The sequence below is a fragment of the Vigna angularis genome, chromosome 7 (assembly GCF_016808095.1).
Source record: "Vigna angularis cultivar LongXiaoDou No.4 chromosome 7, ASM1680809v1, whole genome shotgun sequence".
Classification (NCBI taxonomy): domain Eukaryota; kingdom Viridiplantae; phylum Streptophyta; class Magnoliopsida; order Fabales; family Fabaceae; genus Vigna; species Vigna angularis.
The window spans coordinates 34,446,577-34,465,081 of record NC_068976.1 but is presented as its reverse complement, the minus strand read 5'-3'; the positions used below and the strand labels follow the sequence as shown (position 1 = coordinate 34,465,081).

General features: G+C 31.9%; 2 protein-coding genes across 2 annotated transcripts; one reads left to right on the top strand and one right to left on the bottom strand.

Annotated features, from left to right (window-relative positions):
- Positions 1–5,957: 5,957 nt before the first annotated feature.
- Positions 5,958–7,415, top strand: LOC108337537 (uncharacterized). The gene has a single exon (XM_017574091.2). The coding sequence runs from the start codon at positions 6,150–6,152 to the stop codon at positions 7,263–7,265; it is 1,116 nt and encodes a 371-aa protein (XP_017429580.1). The 5' UTR covers positions 5,958–6,149; the 3' UTR covers positions 7,266–7,415.
- Positions 7,416–10,781: 3,366 nt separating this feature from the next.
- Positions 10,782–12,189, bottom strand: LOC108337208 (J protein JJJ2). The gene has a single exon (XM_017573680.2). It carries the CDS (start codon positions 12,082–12,084, stop codon positions 11,074–11,076), a length of 1,011 nt encoding a protein of 336 aa, XP_017429169.1. The 5' UTR covers positions 12,085–12,189; the 3' UTR covers positions 10,782–11,073.
- Positions 12,190–18,505: the final 6,316 nt, after the last annotated feature.

The following is an 18,505-nucleotide window of genomic DNA, read 5'->3' as shown; positions in this document are numbered from 1 at the left end:
TTAATTCAAATCTAAATAAATTTCACTTTAAAATGATGTTAAAGTCCAAAGATAATTTAAAATAAAAAAAAATATCATACCATCCAATCGTAATCCAAAAACAAGCACAAAAAACGAACAAATACATTTTTAATATTGATAACTTTTGTATTACTTGTCAAATTATAATATTAGAGTCTTGAATAGATAAATCTATGATATTTTTCTCTATTAAAACAATTTTTTTTATCAACATCTACAATATAATAAAAAAATCTAACTAATAATATTGAAACATAAAATAATAAATAATTAAATTAAATTAAGTGAATTGGTGAGCCGAGTTGGCTCGTGGTTACAGTCCATTTTGACAGGATTAGAGAAAACACTAGTGATATAATGTGATTTCTAAGTGAAATAGAAGAACTAGAAATGGAAGAGAGGGTGAGAAGCACGTGGTGGAAGAGAAATTGGAAGTAAGGAGGGGCTCTCGGGTTAAAATAACAAACACTAAATTGAAGGATTTTTATTGATTCAAAGAATAGTATTAAAGAAACCGTTAGAAGAGAGATGGTGCGAAATGATTTTGTTGGTGATCCATTCTCTCTGAATCTTGCTTGTTTTCTTGTTGTTGTTATATTTCCAGGAATTGTTGCACTTTTTGTTCAGCTAATTGTTGCAGAATATTTATTTAATGAGGACGAATTTCAATAATTTGGGATTTCCTTTACTGCTTTTCTTTTGCTTTTGATACCTCATTACAGACCACTCCAATGAAATCCCTCCAAATAAGTGTGAGATGGAAGAACAGAAAAGGGAAATGAAATTTAGAGAACAGAAAGTATAATTAACAGTAATTTGTCGCCTCGAGAAAAAAAGAAGTTGATTTTAGTTTTATTGTATTGTATGCATATAATTCATATGGAGCAGGATCCAAAACTAGTAGCTCAACCTCCAAGATGTCTAAATCCCTCCGCGAAAGTGGTTGTAAAGAAAGAAGTTTTGAAATTTCTTAAAGCATGTATGATATCTTATTTCAAATAGTGCTTTGGTGAGTGTTTTTCAAGTGGTTCCTATTGACATTGAAGCGAGGAATCACCATTTGAACAATATCAAACCTAACCTAATTAATAGTAACACTTTTAGATTTAGAGAGAAAACAACCACACGATTAATAAACATATAATGAAATTATCCAAAATACATTTGTGTGGTTAGTAATCACCCAATTCATTTTTAATATCATATGCAATTCCCATTATCTCAAAAATCATATATGCAATCTCTTATTTCATGTACACACAATTTCACAATCACATTGTGAACACTTCTAAACAATTTTTTATTTATTTAAAAGGTAATATTTGCTCTCCTTACTTAAAGATAATATAAGCAAAAATATTTCTTCGACACTTTTAAAAATCTAAGAGAACTCCAAGTAAGAATCCAACTGTCAACCATACATCTATATCATCCTTTTACCAGACACCCGAATAGAAATAAAAAATAAAAGAAAAATCTTTAGTATGAATTCAACAACTTACCAAGAACATAATTTTTATAGTCTACTTTGTTCTTCGTCGAGTTCTTTCCTCAACAGTGTAATGTGGTAATACCACATAGTCTTAATTACTCTCGTAATACCACATAGTCTTACTTACTCTCGTAATACCACATAGTCTTAATTACTGTCTAAGTTTAGATAAAATTAAGAGAATGTAAGTTATAGGAAACCAGAATTATAAAAGAAATGACATGTGGACAAAAGTACTTTAATTATAAAATTTCTATTATTTATTTATGTAAAATTTATCTAAAAATCAAACTCGGATATTATCAAACCTAAGTGAATTAATGTAAGGGTCTGAAAAATGTAGGGCTATTGGGCCTTATGTTGAGCCAGTCAGGTCCGTAAAAAAAAATTAAGGACACCATGACCTTAGAAGGGACCTTTTAAAATCTAAGTTCATTAGTCAACTTTTCCTTCTCTCTCTAGAACTCTTATTTTCCTTAACCTTGCTCTGCCTTCTCTCTACATTTCCAGCTCACTGAACCGTAGGATTTTGATTTAGGTGTTGTCCAAGCATCCGCGGCGTAGAGGGCTCCATTTCTACCGAACGTTTTCTTCATTCCGACTGGTAAGTCATTTTCCCCTTCTCCTCCACTGTCTTTGAATCTAGGGCATGCCACTTTACTGGTTTCATGCAGCTGGTAGCTTTTCCCTTTAGTTTCCTTGTTCATTCTAGCTCTAAGAGTTGTACTCTATCCCAATTTGGTGGTTTGTAGGTCTTGTTGAACTTGTTTCTGTGCGAGGATTACTGTTTTGGGGCTTCTTATAAAGTGTTGTGCTTATAACCACCAAGGTAAGGGGAGCTAATTATTTTTCTTTGAATTTATTTGTTGAATCTGCTTTGTAAATGAATGCATGTTGAATTTTGGACTGTCGTGCGGTTTTGTACGGTACTTTGGATTTGAAGTATATAGGATGGTTTGAATTGAATGGTGTAATTGATGGAACTGTGATTGATTTCTTTATAGTGAGTTTGATGAACTTAATTACTGTATTGGATCATGTTAGAAGTGATTTGGAGTGTGAAATTTGTTGTACTTTAGCTAGGTAAAAAACTTGGTGATTCGGTAGTGTTTTAGGTCCTTTTCGAGGAAGTGAGGTAGTGAATTTGAGAGTTAGGGGTTATGGGTATAATTGGGCTATTGGGACAGTCTTAGCAAGTGGATTGTGACTTGTTTGAGTCACCAAGTTGGTCAGAATAGGTACAAAGTGTTAGAATTGGGTTTGAGATCCTCTGGTTATTAAGTTTGATGTTTTGGAGTAGAAATTGAGTTGGTTTAGTACATCTAATTCCTATCCAAATGACCAATGTAATACTTTACTTTCATCTATAAACATGTTTCATATCAATATTAGTGTTACCGATTTTAAATTGTTCATTTGGATATGTCTAAGATGCACCAAAACTAGAAAAATCACATTGTTGTCAAAAACTGATAAGAATAATCGATTATCTCACTTGATAATCGATTATTCTAGTCAGAGAGTTGTATCCTCTTCAAAGCTCTTGCAAATAATCAATTATCACATGATAATCGATTATTGTCGTCGGAAAATCATCCAGGACAATTTTGGGTGGTTTTCGGGGCTCCGAATATCATTTTTGGACGTTCTCTAGGTTGTCTTAGAGGTTTTGGGCCTTTCCGAAACTGTTGGTGATGGTTTCAAAGTTATTTTCCTTGTCTAAGTATGAGTTTAAGGGGTTTTGTGTTGTTTAGTGGGACTTCTTGGACTGTTATTGTTTGTTAATGTACATTGAATGGTTTCATGTGATTTTTGATGACTTATTAAGTTGTTTGTGGTCTTTTGAAGTATAATTAGTATTATATCTATGGTTGTATGCAATGTAAAAGTGAAAGTATGTGATTTTCAAAGTATGTTTGATGGACGTAATTCCATGGACCTCACAGGAGGTTACATGGTGGTGCCTCATGTTGTGATCCATAGTGAATTCTCTTATTGAGATTCAAGTATGTTTAGAATGAATGTAGGAGCTCAGTTTTGGGGGTCATCCTGAAACTCCAATGGTCTTTCTTCTCACGTAGAGAGGATTGAATCATGTGGTGAGGAGTAGCAGGAGGTCTTAGTCTTAGGGGCTTCCAGTACGCCTCAAGGCCCGAAACAGGCTAACCTCGTGAGTGTGGTAGGGTGGAGAACCCAAGTATCATAAGCCACCATGAGTGCAAGACCCACCATAACTCGACTATCATTCTAAAGTCCGGACGAGTCAAGTCTAGAATATCACATGTTAGGATGCGTGTTTATCTTGCATGCACATATTGTTATATTGTATGCTTTTTATACAATTAGCTCACCCTTGCTTGTTTGTGTTCCTGTTATGTTGGTGTGTTTCTTCTTGCGATGATCATCCACTTGGATGGGAGCAGATGTCAAGAAGGTGCCCTAGAGCAGGCGTTGGAGGAAGATGACGCTGAATCCTAGTTTCATTAGGATTTTCTTATGTGTTTTGAAAAACCTTAATATGTAGAATCCTTGGTTGGAGGACTCTAGTACTTCCAGATTTAACTCCCTTGTATCGTAAGGATGACTGTAATCCCAATATTTTGTTATATGTCTCTAACCGTTTTTCAATATTATAACTTGATGATGTCTTTATTATATATGCATGTCGTATATTTTGGGATGTCAGAATTAAAATAAATAAAAAATGTAATTTTGTTAACAGTTTTTATACTAATTAGATTCTAAATATCAATTAAATTTGAATAAATCACATTACATCAAATTATATATCAGAGATAAAAACAGTCAACAAACCTTTAAAAATAGTTTATTTTCAAATAACGGAAGAAAAGAAAATGAAATGAAAGACGCTATATATATGGTGACAAAGAATGTAAATTTAAAAGCCAAAAATATATTACATTTTCAATATGCAATCTATTTTTCTATTATTCATATGAAATATGTGGGTGTTGACCCCGGACTTAATTGGAAACATGTCGAAATTTAATAAATAATTTTAACTCTGGGATAATTTGATTGTAAATTATAATTATTTATAATTTTTAAAATAAAATTTACTTAAAATTATCGGAGAAACAACTAATGTTTCTTCAATATTATTTTAGAGAAAAAAAAAGTATAATAATCTCCACCATAAAGATATAATATTTATTGAAAAATAAATAACAGAGATATTCTTTATATACTTAAACCCTTAAATAAAAATAATAATCTACTATGCAATATATTGAAAAAATCAAATTGGAAAGGGCGTCCGGGAGCTTGGAGTATCCGTCCTTGGATAGAAGGAAATTCATTTTATAATATGCAATATTAAATAATTATAATATTTATCCCAAAAGAATTATCTCGAATATAATTCGAAAATATTTATTTATGAAAATAACAATTTTGTTTTACATAATAATTTATAGTTGAATGAACATATAACAAAATATTCATATTCGATATAATAATTTGTTAAATAATACACTTTTTTCGCTACTTTCTTTTCCATTTATCTTACAATGGTAGTTAATTGATTATCCGAGTATCATATCATATACGTGTAATAAGAGCGTGTGATTAAAGTGAATAAGTATTATTAACTAAATAATTAATTAAAACTCATTGAAATGTAAATATTCAATGAGAATATTTAATTTCTACAATGGTATCATTGTTTCAACTTCTGTCAACTTTTAGAATCGCGGGAAGCCCTAATATATATTTTGTTATTTTCTCAAATGCCATCAACAAATTAACTGGCATAAGACATAAGAGTCTCAACCATTTAAATCTTTAAAATAAAGCTATTCTGTAACTTAATAAAGAAAATATATTTTTTAATCATTTTACCGCGTCTAGATAAAACGAATTAATTCTGCAATTAAAATTTTCTATTTTTTAGTCATTAAATTATACACATTCTAATTAAATTGTACAATAAGAGAACCATAGAAAGGCATCCGTATAGAATTTAATTAAAACATATATACTTATTTTATATTTTTATATAATTAGCTAACTTACTAATGCTGTCATATATAATCGTGTAAAATAACCTATTTGTGTTCAATCATAAATATATTAAGTTTCTAAATATTATATTAAAAAATTGAAAATTCAGTGTAAAAAATCATATATCCATATCAAATAATTAACTTTAATATAAATTTTAGTAGACTTGGCTTTTAGTCAGATTTATACTTTATGATTTTCATTAAAAAGGACACGCGTGGACGAATGTATTTTCAGTAGGTGTACACACGGTTTTATAAAATTTTAATATAAAGTTTCGTATATTTAAATTTTTAATTAGTAAGTGATTAAGAATAAGATATAAAAAAAGTAATATTATCAATTAAAAATAGAAATATAGAAAAAGAAAAACATTAGACGTACCTTATGAATGGGCATGTAATGATCAGAAAGTGAGAGTAATTGGGTCCTCGTAGGCTACCCCACCACCATCTCCATCTATGCCATAAAACTCATACTCTTCTCTTCTCCTTTTTTATCGTCACGCCGTTTTCCATTACTCTCTTTCTCAACAAAAGACACTCACACACCAACCACTCCCACTCTCCAAATTCAATTCCCCGTTCCCTCCCAATTCCCAAACCCTAGCACCATGGATTCCCGCGACTCCTCCCCCCGCTCCCGCGACCCCGACGCCGACAACCACCACCACCACTCCTTCGACGAGCCCCCGCCCTCCCTCCATTCCAAGGTCAAGCTCATGTGCAGCTACGGCGGCCGAATCCAGCCTCGCCCCCACGACAACCACCTTACCTACGTCGCCGGCGACACCAAGATCCTCGCCGTAGACCGCCACATCAAGCTCCCCGCCCTCCTCACCAAACTCTCCTCCCTCGCCAACGCCCCCGCCAATGATACCTTCTTCAAGTACCAGCTCCCCGGCGAGGACCTCGACGCTCTAATCTCCGTCACCAACGACGAAGACCTCCACCATATGATGCTCGAGTACGATCGCCTCTGCCGCACCTCGCCCAGACCCGCACGCCTCCGCCTCTTTCTGTTCTCGCTCCACAACAATAATAGCAACAACAGCAACATCAATTTCGCACTCACCGATCCCAAACCCGAGCGGCAGTGGTTCGTCGACGCTCTGAATTCCGTTCAGGTTCCGCTTGTCGAAGGTTCTTCGCCGCCGCAAACGGCAGCGCCAAATCCAGATTTTCTCTTCGGATTGGATAAGCAGCCGTCGGCGGCTGCCAATGCTCCTACGAAGAATCCTTCGCCGGAAACGGAATGCATCTCCGAGGATCGTCCAGCGTTCAGAGATGCCGAAACCGAAACGGAACGCGCGCCCGAGTCCGAGATTCGGAGGTTGCAGATTGGTCACAATACTGAGCAGCAACTCCTGCAACGGAAGATGAAAATAGAGGAAGATAATAACGGTAGGGTTAACGGCGCGGACGGTTTCTCTCAAAAGAAGACGGAGAATGTGACGCCGTTAGTTACGCAAGGACAAATGCAGGCGCAAGGTTTTCATTCTGGAACGGTGTCGTTTTTGCAGGAGAGGAATAATATGGGCTATTCGCTGGCGGTTCCTTCGACCGGGAGTGAGATTTATCTCATTCAGACGCCTTCTGGAATCTTCCAAGCGGTTCGGCCCGTGACTGGACCGGTTGGGCAACCGGTTTATCTGGTTCCGGCGCCTAGTTCAGTTGGCGTGGCGGCGGAGCGTGGATATTCTGCGGGACAGGGAGGAGCGCGGTGGTGATGGGGGTGGAGCTGAGCGGAGAGAGAGGATGGGTTTAAAGGTGGTTTGATTTGTTGGTTTTGTCGCATAATGAGCGGTGGTTTTGGTTTCTCAATATTTTTTAGTTGTTTTGAAGATCTAATATTGAATATTTGGTTTGGAATTTGGAAATTGTTTCTTGTGCATAGGTGCGTTATAGTTGAAGGAATTGAGGAATTGTTTTTGAGAGTGTAACTACTTTCAAATCAGTATATTGCTTTTGGTGTCATAAGTGATTGATTGACTAATTGTCTCCCTTATTCCTGCACTCTTGTTCTCTCTCTATTCCATTTTTGTCGCTCATTCTTTACTGTAAATATTTTATATTCTTTGTATAACCTTTTTAATGTTTATTACTAGAAATTATATTCTCGATTATATTTTCTATAAAACAGGAAATGTTTGGTTGGTACGAGAAAGGAGATTATTTCCATCAAATAATCTTCTTTTTCTCCATAACTTTTTTTATAATTACTAATTTATATTAAAAAATAATTTATTCAATATTTATTATTTATTATTTTATATATAATAAAAACTAAATAAATAAAGACAGTTCCTTCGTAATTAAATTAGTAAAAATACATGTTATACCTATTTATATTACACGAAAATTATTTTGTGATTACTTTTCTAATTATATATTATATATATTATGTTACTCATTTTATGTGAATATTAGTTTGTTATATTATTTTAAAAAAAAAACTATCTAATCATTAACAGTAAAGATTTCTTTTAACCCGTCTTTTTATTTTAATTTATTTTCCAATATAATTTTTACTAATATTTTTATTATATTAACTATCATAATGTTTAATTTTTAATTATATTATTTACTTTTTATTATATACAAAGATACACATGAACTTTAAGCGTATATATTAGATAAAATAATAATAGTGGAAAAAGTCTAGGTTTGAAAAGTTATTTTGAAACCTACATTTTTCCTCTCTTTGAAGGTCTTTTGATACACGTACATGGAAAGAAAGATGAAAAAACAAAATAAGAAAATAAGAAAGCGAAAATGTATTTTGTTGTTTGTTATACCTAACGAGCTTTTTCTTTATTGAACTCCTCGATACATGTCAATTAACATTTCATTAACTAATTTTTTTATTTTTTTTAATCATTTATCTAATCTTAATTAAGAAAAATAAGATAATATAGTATTACAACATAAATAGTATATTGTTTGTTATATAATCTTAAGTACATTCTTATGTAATTATTATAATATTACAATAGATTCACTCAAAAATAACTGTTGAGAGTTCTTTTGAGTATACTCAAAAGAATTTATATCACGATCCTGATTTGAGTGGTTGGATAAGTGAGGAAGAGGCTCAGACCAACTTCATTGATAAATGGAGACTGAGGAAAATCATTTCGCAAAAAGATGATCATCTTAATACGAGTTTGAGCAAACACGCTTTCCGCCATCTATATTTCATTCCGCTGCACGACTCTATAATGATACTGATTGTTCCGACAATCATCCTTCTTTGTTCCTCCAATCCTGTAGATGGAGTAGTCTCGGCGTTCATCAAGATTCCTTAAACGTTCTATTTGCAATTTCTTGGTGAATAGTCCTAAAGGGACAATTTTTCTTTATTCACTTCACACTTCAGACATATAAAAAACAATTGAAAAAGTTTTCAAAATGTTAGATGATGTTGTCTGGAGAAGAAAATGTTGTTCAAGTTGTTATTGATAATGCTGCAAATTTCAAGGCAAGTGGAGAGTTGTTGATGTGAAAAAGGGAAAAAATTGTTTTGGACTTCATGAACAACACATTGCATTGATTTGATATTTGAAGATTTTGAAAAAAGTTTAAAGATCCATCAATTGATAATTAAGAAGGGAAGAAAGATTACCACTTACAGTTGTAGAATATCAATGTTGATTTCTTCGTTGAAAAAGTTCACTAAAGGTACATACTTGATAAGAACGAGTGTGAATAGATTTGCCACGATTTATTTAACTCTTGCTTGTCTTCATGAATTGAAGGCATCATTGTTGACCATGTTTAGCTTTGAGGAGTGGAAGACAAGCAAGTTTGACACTTCACAAGATGAGAGGAAAGTAGAACATGTGGTATTAGATAGCCAGTTTTGGAAGAATGTCTCCATATGTCCGAAAGTTGTTGTCCCTCTTATGATGGTCTTAAGATTAATGCAATAAGTTTCATTTATTAAGAGATGGATTGTACAAAAGATAAGATTAGATCCAAGTTTAACAATATTAAAAAAAGGTAAATTTTCAAACTTTTACTCATTCAAAGTTTAATTATTTATTATGTGTGAAATTATTTCTGATATAGCATAATTGGTTTGATAATTATATATAGTTATAAACAGGTTTGGAGAATAATTAATGCTCGATGAAAAAATCATCTTCTGAACACCATTTCCACTATGAACCTAACTTTAGATGTGACGATGGTGGAGAGGTGAAAGAAGGATTATATATGTGCACAGAAAGATTAGTAACAAATATGGCAGAAAGAAGAAATTTACAAATTATTTAATTTCATTATGGTAGAGGACTTTTTAGAATGACAGATGTAAAAAAGTGCAGAAAATAGTTAAATCATAGAGAATGGTGGGACATGTTAGGTGATAGAACTCTAGAGTTGAAGAGATTTGTTATTAGATATTCTTAATAACATAACATTTAGAAATAATCAAAATGCACAATATTAATCAGAGAAAGAGTTGGATAAGATGATGACAAAGATAATGATGTCATTATTAAAGAATTAGATATTTATATAAACTTATGTATTTGAATTTATATAATTTTGTTAACTCATTTGAATTAGAATATTATTTAAAAAAACTCTCTTTGGTGGCAAAGTACCCCAGAGAGAATCTATAAATGGCAAAGTACCCCCTCCTTATTAAGGGATATTCATTCTCTTTTGAACTTTTCAGAGCATTCTCAGCACTGTTTATCTGGTGGTTGGCACGCAGGATCAATTCACATGCCTCCACACACATATTCAATGTAAAGTTAAAATCACTGTGATTACTTCAAACACACATGCATGCAACATTCATCAATTCAAATCATCCATCCAAAATTAACTATCAAAATGGTATTTAAGCATCAGTGTGTGATAGATAGTAGAATTTTCCACCCATCTCAGATTAAGAAAAAACAGGGTACCCCAGTATGAGAAGGTTCCTTACCATTTGAATCCATGATTAACTAGAACTAGTCACCAAGTCACAACTATACAACTGTGTCACCCTCCCCCCAGTAAACAACACATTTCAAGTTAAGAATTTGAACATAAACAAGTCATCAAGAATGTGCATGTTCTGATTACCAGTTACCAAGAGCATTCCTTACTCTATACTACATTGAACACCCACTAACAGTGCTATAAAGCTCTGCAACAAAACCTCAACTACGATCACATCAGTTCATTCATAAGAACTCGCAATATAACCACAACAACAACCACCACAATTCAAAACCATGTCCATGGCATTGAAGGTGTAAGCTTTCCCCCAGTTAGGAGAACAAAATATTTTCAATTCTCTTCAAAACAACTGAATGAAGTTAAGGGCCTTAAGGCCTTCTGAATCTACTTTCAACAAAAGATAACCGGCCACATTGTTCTACTTCTCAACAAGGCATACAACAATAAACCCTATAGCAAAAACTACAGAGACAAAGAAAATACCCCAATTCAAGAGATAAAAACCAGTTAACCATATCTACAGACAAAAAAAACAGCTAAATAACAGAGTACCTACAAATCTTCATTCACATTCACTTCTCATGACTGCAATGGATACTTCCTCGGCCTCCCCCTCTTCTTCGGCCCAGTCCCGTTCATCGCTCTCGCAGCCACCGTCGTCGCAGACCTAGTCACCCTCGCCGGCACCGGCGTCACCTGCGCACCGTTATCTGCCGGCACGGGCATCCAATTCGGCAGAGAAGAAGCCGGTTGAGACGCGGGCGGAGGCGGAGGAGGAGGGGGCTGCGGTACTGGCACTTCCACCGCCGCCTCTTTCTCCGGTGAACCGAAGTTACCCATTACAAACCCCATGGGGAAGAAGCCCCAGCAGCAATAATACGCGTCCTGGCCGGGGACCAGCGGCGGCAGCTTCGGAACCGCCACGCCGTGAAAGGATCTATCGCAATTCTGGCACCGTAGACAATTACCCTCGTAAATCCTAGGGTATTCATACAAACGGTAACAGTAGGGACACGCGGTCCAGAAAGTTGAGTTTCTCCTGCGGGAATTTTCATCAGCGTGAATCTGATCGCGGGCAGAGGCACTGTTGCGGGTGTTTGGTCCGGGTTCAGGCCCAGGCCCAGGCCTGCGGACTGAGAGCTTTTCCTGCTGGACCCATCCGGGAACTGACAAATCGACGCGGGAGAAGAATGAGAGCTCTTTGTCGTACACAGACTTCTTCACGGGATCGGAAAATAGAGCCCACGCGTCGGCGACGAGCTTGAAGGCGTGGTCAGCGTAGGCGAAACGAGACTTATCGGGGTGGAGGAGGAGCGCAAGGCGGCGGTACTGTTTCTTTATGACATCAAGGTCGTCGGACCGCCGATCGACCTGAAGGATGGCATACCAGTCTGGGTGGTTGTTGACGCGCTTGTCGGCGGCGAGGAGCACGTCGACGATGGCGAGGATCTGGTCAGAGCCTTCGAGAAGAGGTTCAGTTTCCTGCGCAAGGAGGGCGAACTCGCGCGAACCCATCAAATCACGGTTCTGGAGAAGCTTCTCCGCGATCCCAATGAGGCGTTCCGCTTCGTTGCGTGTTGCGTTGTTCATTCTGAAACGGAGCGGAGGATGAGTACAGGTGAGGTGTTGAAAGGCTCACACAGTGAAGTTAGACACTCTGTAGCTGGAAGATGACGATGGGAACTCTATTTTAGGTTTTCTTATATTGAACTTGATGAATTTGTTTAATTAATGTAAAAGAAAGAAAATATAATATTTTCTAGAAATTTTTAAAACTGATATTTACTATTTTATTTTAGATTTTTTTTATCATATGAACAACATTTGCTACTTCATTTATGATGTATTAGTTTCTCTTTTTATTTACTAGAAAAACCTTTGTAGATGATCTTGGTGTCCTGGCTTAAACATTTAAACAATTTAAAAGAAAATAAATAAATAATAATTATTTTAAGAGGTTGCTTTCAATATTTCTAACAAACAAATTATGCCCACATTTATTTTAAACATTAAAAAATAAAACAAAATAGTTTTTCAACTTTTACTTTTCAAAAACATGTAAAACGTAAATTACTTTTTCTTATATTACTTTTCAAATAAATAAAAAACTGAAACATTTTCAATAGAAATTTCTTACCAGAATTTTCTAAACCATTTTCTTTTATTTTTGCAGTAGTTTTGTCACTTCATGATGTCATATGTTTTTAAAAAAAAAAATTAGTGCAAAGTTTTATTTTAGAACACAAATTTATATTTTTATAATTATTTATTTCGGTTAATAATGTCTAAAATAAATTATGCTTGAAATTGATTTTGCTTTACTTAAAAATTAGTATTTATGCTTTAAAGAAACACTTTGGAAAAAAAGACTTTTCTTAAATTTAAGAAAATGAGTGTCACCTAATATATCTTGAGTGGTAGATTTGTTCAAAATAATCTGATTGGTTGAAATCTAGAAACTCAACAGGAAACCACCTGTCATGTTATTTCTTCTAAAATTAAAGTTCTTTTATAATAATATTTAATACAAATAAAAGATAAAGATAAATAATGAAGGAGGAGAGATAAATAGAAGTAAAAAAGAAAAACTACATCTTTATTTATTTTAAAATAATAGAAAGTATTTATATAAGTGAATAAAAAAAAACTTACAAACTCAAAATTTATAATTATTTTTTATTTCTTAAGCGACGTGGCTACCTGAGCAAAAGCTCATCGTATATTATACTTTTTTATGAAGAATAAATCAATTTAAAGTGTTATTAATTTATTTATGCAATTTATAAGATAGTTTGATTAATATTTTATCTTATAAATATTTTAAAATAATTTATTTGAGAGTTTTTAATATATATATATATATATATATTTATATACTTAAGATTAAAAATATTTGAATATTTTTTATTTTTTATTTTAAATTAAAAATAAAAATTAAATTTAAAGTATATTTTTTTTATAAATAAAATTTTTTTATTAACTAAAAATTTGATATAATTTAAGAGGTTACGTAAGGAAACCTCAAAATATATACATATACATATATATGATTTTATTTAATTTATTATTATTATTTATATTTTAATATTCTTTTTATTTTATCATTTGTTTGTTTCTTTTAATTATTATTTCTTATATTTTATAAATATAATTAGTTATTGTATTACTTTTTATAATTGTTTAATTACTTTAATGCAGTTTTAACTAAAAAAAGTTAACAATACAAATTAAAATAATTAATATTTAATTACATAATATTATATAATAAATTATTTATTTAAGGTTAAAGTCTTTTTTCTAATTTTTTCTAAATTTCAATTTAATTATGTGATTTTTAAAATAATCCAATTAAGTATTTCATTAAATTTTCTTTATAATTTATATTAAATCACTTATATAAATACTCACCATTACTTTGTAATAATAGTGAATACCATCTGTCATGTTATTTCTTTTATAATTAAAATCCTTGCGTAATAAGATTTAATACAAATAAAAGTTAAACATAAATAATGAATGAATGAAGAGAGAGAGAAATAAAGAAAAAAAAACGTAATAAAAATAAATACTAATAAAAGATAAAGATAAATAATGAATGAGGAAAGAGAAATCAAGTAAAAAAGAAAACTTATATTTTGTAATAAGATTTAATGTAAATAAAAGATAAAGATAAATAATGAACGAGGAAGAGAAATAAAGATAAAAAAGAAAAATAACATCTTAATTTATTTTAAACAGTAAATATTTATATGAGTGACTTAATGTATAAATTATACTAAAAATTTAACACCAATTAAAAAAGACATATAGTTGAATTATTTTAAAAATTAAAAAATTAAATCGAACGAAATAAAAATTAAGGATTTAGTAGAATTGTTTTATAAAAATTAAAGTATAAAAACAATTTTAACTTTTATTGAAATAGAAAATATAAAATTATTTTTTAAAAATAAATAAAATTTAATTTAATTCATAGTAATGTTAATGCATTAAATAAAAAATATTTTATTCTAATAAAAATATATAGTTTTTAAAAACTTTGATAAAAATGTCATTAGTTTGAGAAAATAATTAAAATCATAATTATATAATAAAATATTTTTCTTTTAAAAACATAGATTTTATTTATACTATCATACTATTTTATTTTATGTCATTTTATATTTATCAATTCATATATTAAGTATGTTTAATAAACATCTTCAATGTAATAAATTAACTTATAATTTCTAAATTCTGGAGTTTAACAACTATAAACTATAATTCTTTATAAGACTTAAAATTGCTTTTTTATTGAAATTTTATCGTGTTTAAATCTGAAAAACAACTCAATTGATTAAAAAAAAATTAAAAGTAAGAGAAAATATATTGAAACATAATAGATAATAAATAATAAAAAACTATTATTAATATATTATAATATTTTTTATTATTCTTATTTTTTTATCCATAGATATATGTTTTAAACTTTATTTTAAGAAAACTAATTATTGTAATATTTTTAATATTTATTGAGTTATTTTCAATTTTTAAATGTTTAAGTTAAAAAGGTGTAACAGTTATAAAATGAGAAAATCAATAAATCATTAATGATGCTTAGGTGAAGTGTGAAATTGAAACACTAGTTTAAGTTAGTGCATTCAAAAAGAGTAATTTGATTTAGTTTCACTCAATTAATTTGGCTTATTTAATTATAATTTTTTTAAAATAAAAAAAAAATTATAATTTTTTAATTTAAATCTAAATAAATTTTACTTCAAAATTATGTTAAATTCAAAAAACAATTAAAAAATATCATATAATCCAAATATAATTCAAAAGAAAACACAAAAAATGAACAAATAAATTTCTAATATTAATAATTTTTTTCACTTATTCATTTATAAAATTAGAGTGTTGAATGGATAAATCCATAATATTTTTCTCTTTTAAAACATTCTCTTTATCTTCATCTACAGTACAATAAAAAAATGTTAACTAATAATATTGAAACATAAAATAATAAATAATTAAATTAAATTAGGTGAGTTGATGAGTCAACCCGACTCACCACGAGTTTAACCCGGATTTCCCGTATAAAAAAATATATTATTTTTAAATCCAACCTGGTCCGAACACGTGATTGACATGCAAGTTCTAACTTATTTTGACAGCACTAGTTTAAATTAATAAATAAAAAAATAAATATATTTGTCATTTTTAATTATTATAGAAACATATTTTTTATTTCTAGATAAATTATAAAACAGTTATTTTCCAACTCAAGGAAACTAATGTAACTACCTACACATGACTAAAATACACAATTACAAACAATGCACACACATAACCTACAGGTTTCTAAGGAAGAAACTGCTATAATACCATAAATGTGACATCCTCAAATATATAACAACTTATATAATAAAGACGTCATCATTCCAATAAAGAGAACAGTCAGAGTAGAATAGTAGTTCAGTAGTTGATATTACAGTCATCCACAAAAAGGACAGAACTTAAGACTTAAACAGTTTAGAATATTTCAAAATAACACCAACTTAAATTTAGAAATCCTAAAAAAAACTATATTGCAGCATCAACATCCTTCAACTCTTGCTCCAATGGAACCTCCTCAACAACATCTGCTCCCATCAAAGTGAATGATCATCGCAAAGGAAAACATACAAAAGCAGCACACAACAAGAAAGCAAGGGTGAGCTAGATAAATAAGCAATAAACATATATTACAATCAATCGATGTCATAATGCTTAATTACATATAAAAGAACAATTAAAGCATACCCTTTAAACCATGACTCAAACATTCAACACGACTCATCCGGATTGGTATAACTATCCAACTATTGATCGTCTTTGCACTTGCATAGTTCAGTTGGCCCTTTCCAACACTATGCAAGGTAAATCCCCCCATCTGTCTATGTCTAAACTCTAAGACTATAGACGAGGACCTCCCTCTACTCTAACCACTCACACTGTTCTTCTCTATTTGAGCATGAATAGTGCTTTGAGTGTAGGAATAGACATATCAGTTCAAAGCTCCATACAGTTATACAGAACAACAATAACACCCCGCACATCACTTTCAATCATTTCACCCTGAGATGTCCAGTTCACACTCAATTTCATCATTTCAATTTGCAGTTATATTATTTCAAGTCACATAATTCAAATATATGGACATACATACACCCTAATAGTCAAACAACATCAAACATCCATGGCATAAGGACACTCATATTTAGGTAAAGAAAATAGCTCCGAAACTCCCACTAACAGCTCTAGAAAGGTCCAAAACCCCCCAAAACGACCTAAGGAACATCCAAAACGGACATCCGAAACCCCAAAAACTATCAAAAACAAAAACAACAGCATGCTAGTATGCCCAGGGGCGCTCGGGGGCGCCCAGCGTGAACCGCCTCGAATCCAGGGGTGCCAGGGCTCAATCAGAGGGTGCCCATCCCCATAACAGTTGACAACAACCACGAAAATTGACTTTTGATGTACTTGGAACCTGTTTTAATGACTAAAGGGGTTTTTTTACACATTGGTATTGATGGGAAACACGTTTATAAGTTAAAACAAACATCCATTTGATCACTAGATCCAAGACTAGGTGTATCAAACCGCTTTTGACACTTTAAAAATCCAAATTCACTTCTACAAGTGGCCCAATTTCAATTCTATCATTTAAAACCCTCAAACCAGTTTGCAACCTACATCAAGAAGTCCAATTGCACTTGCTAGGACTCTTCAAAATCACAGAATACTTCCAGTAGTCCTACTTCTCATTTTCACCCCTTAGAACCCCTAAAATGGGCTAAAAACTCAACCTATGAAGCCATTTTCCATTTTAGAACAGATTTTATCGATTTAGTCATCTAGACAAGTCCTAATAGGTGTGATAACATATTCCCAACCCTCCAAAACAATGCAGACATCTTACCTCACCATTTCACTACTCCACGTCCTCTTTTTACTAAAACCATGCACATAAACCCTCACAAGGCCTCTACTCCAATATAGATTAAATTTTATGGTTTTAAGAGTTCCAACAAGTCTAAGATGACTCAAAAACCGTCCCTAAACTGCCACTGTTATTAAACCATCATTCCCTCTAAAATTCACCTCTCAAAACCCCTCCAATTTCACTCTAAAATGGTATAGAATGCACTCAAGTGTTACTTCTCAATTTCAACTTCATATTATCACTATTTTAGGATTTAAACCAAACATAATAGACCCCAAGACCTTTACCAAACTGTAGAATTTCCTTTTTAAACTCACTAATCCAAAATTTGACATGCTAACACCTATCACTTTAAATCTCTAATTTATACATCAATTCCTCAATTCTTCCAACTATCAATAATAACACAGTTTTATATCAACAACATACCAGCTCAAAATTTAACATACATACATATCATACAACAAATTTTTAACAAGACACTAGCTCCCCTTACCTGGAAGTTGAGGGGTACAGCTTGCTAGAATACTTTAAACAGGACCCCACACAATGGAGAACCAAACATGACCTACAGATCACCGCATTGGTGACAACCAACCACTCTTAGAGCTAGAATAGAGCAAGGAATGAAAAGAAGAATACATAAGGCACATGCAAGAGCAAAATCGCATGCCCTAATTTCAAGATCAGGAGGAAAAGGGAAAAACTACTTACCCGCTATAGACCGCGAAACCGATCGGTTCAAGTCGAAGCTCTCGACTCCGGGAACGCAGAATCACCACCTAAATGACAATGCATCGGTTCAATTTCAAGATTTAGTAGAGAGAAGACAGAGAAAGTTAGGGTTGAAGTTTTAGAGAGAGATATGGCTTTGAAGAAAAATGTTCAGAGTTTGATAAAGTTGATCTGGTTTATATGTTAATAAAATAAAGAAAAAGCCTCTCTTAATTTAATTTCTTTTCTTTCTTATTTAATATATGTTTCTATAATTTTTTTTATATATAATTACAGTTCCTTACAAAAATGATATAACTTTGAAAAATA

Excerpts from the sequence above, each read along its gene's own strand:
- LOC108337537 (XM_017574091.2), top strand. The coding sequence starts at position 6,150 with ATGGATTCCCGCGACTCCTCCCCCCGCTCCCGCGACCCCGACGCCGAC.
- LOC108337208 (XM_017573680.2), bottom strand. The coding sequence starts at position 12,084 with ATGAACAACGCAACACGCAACGAAGCGGAACGCCTCATTGGGATCGCG.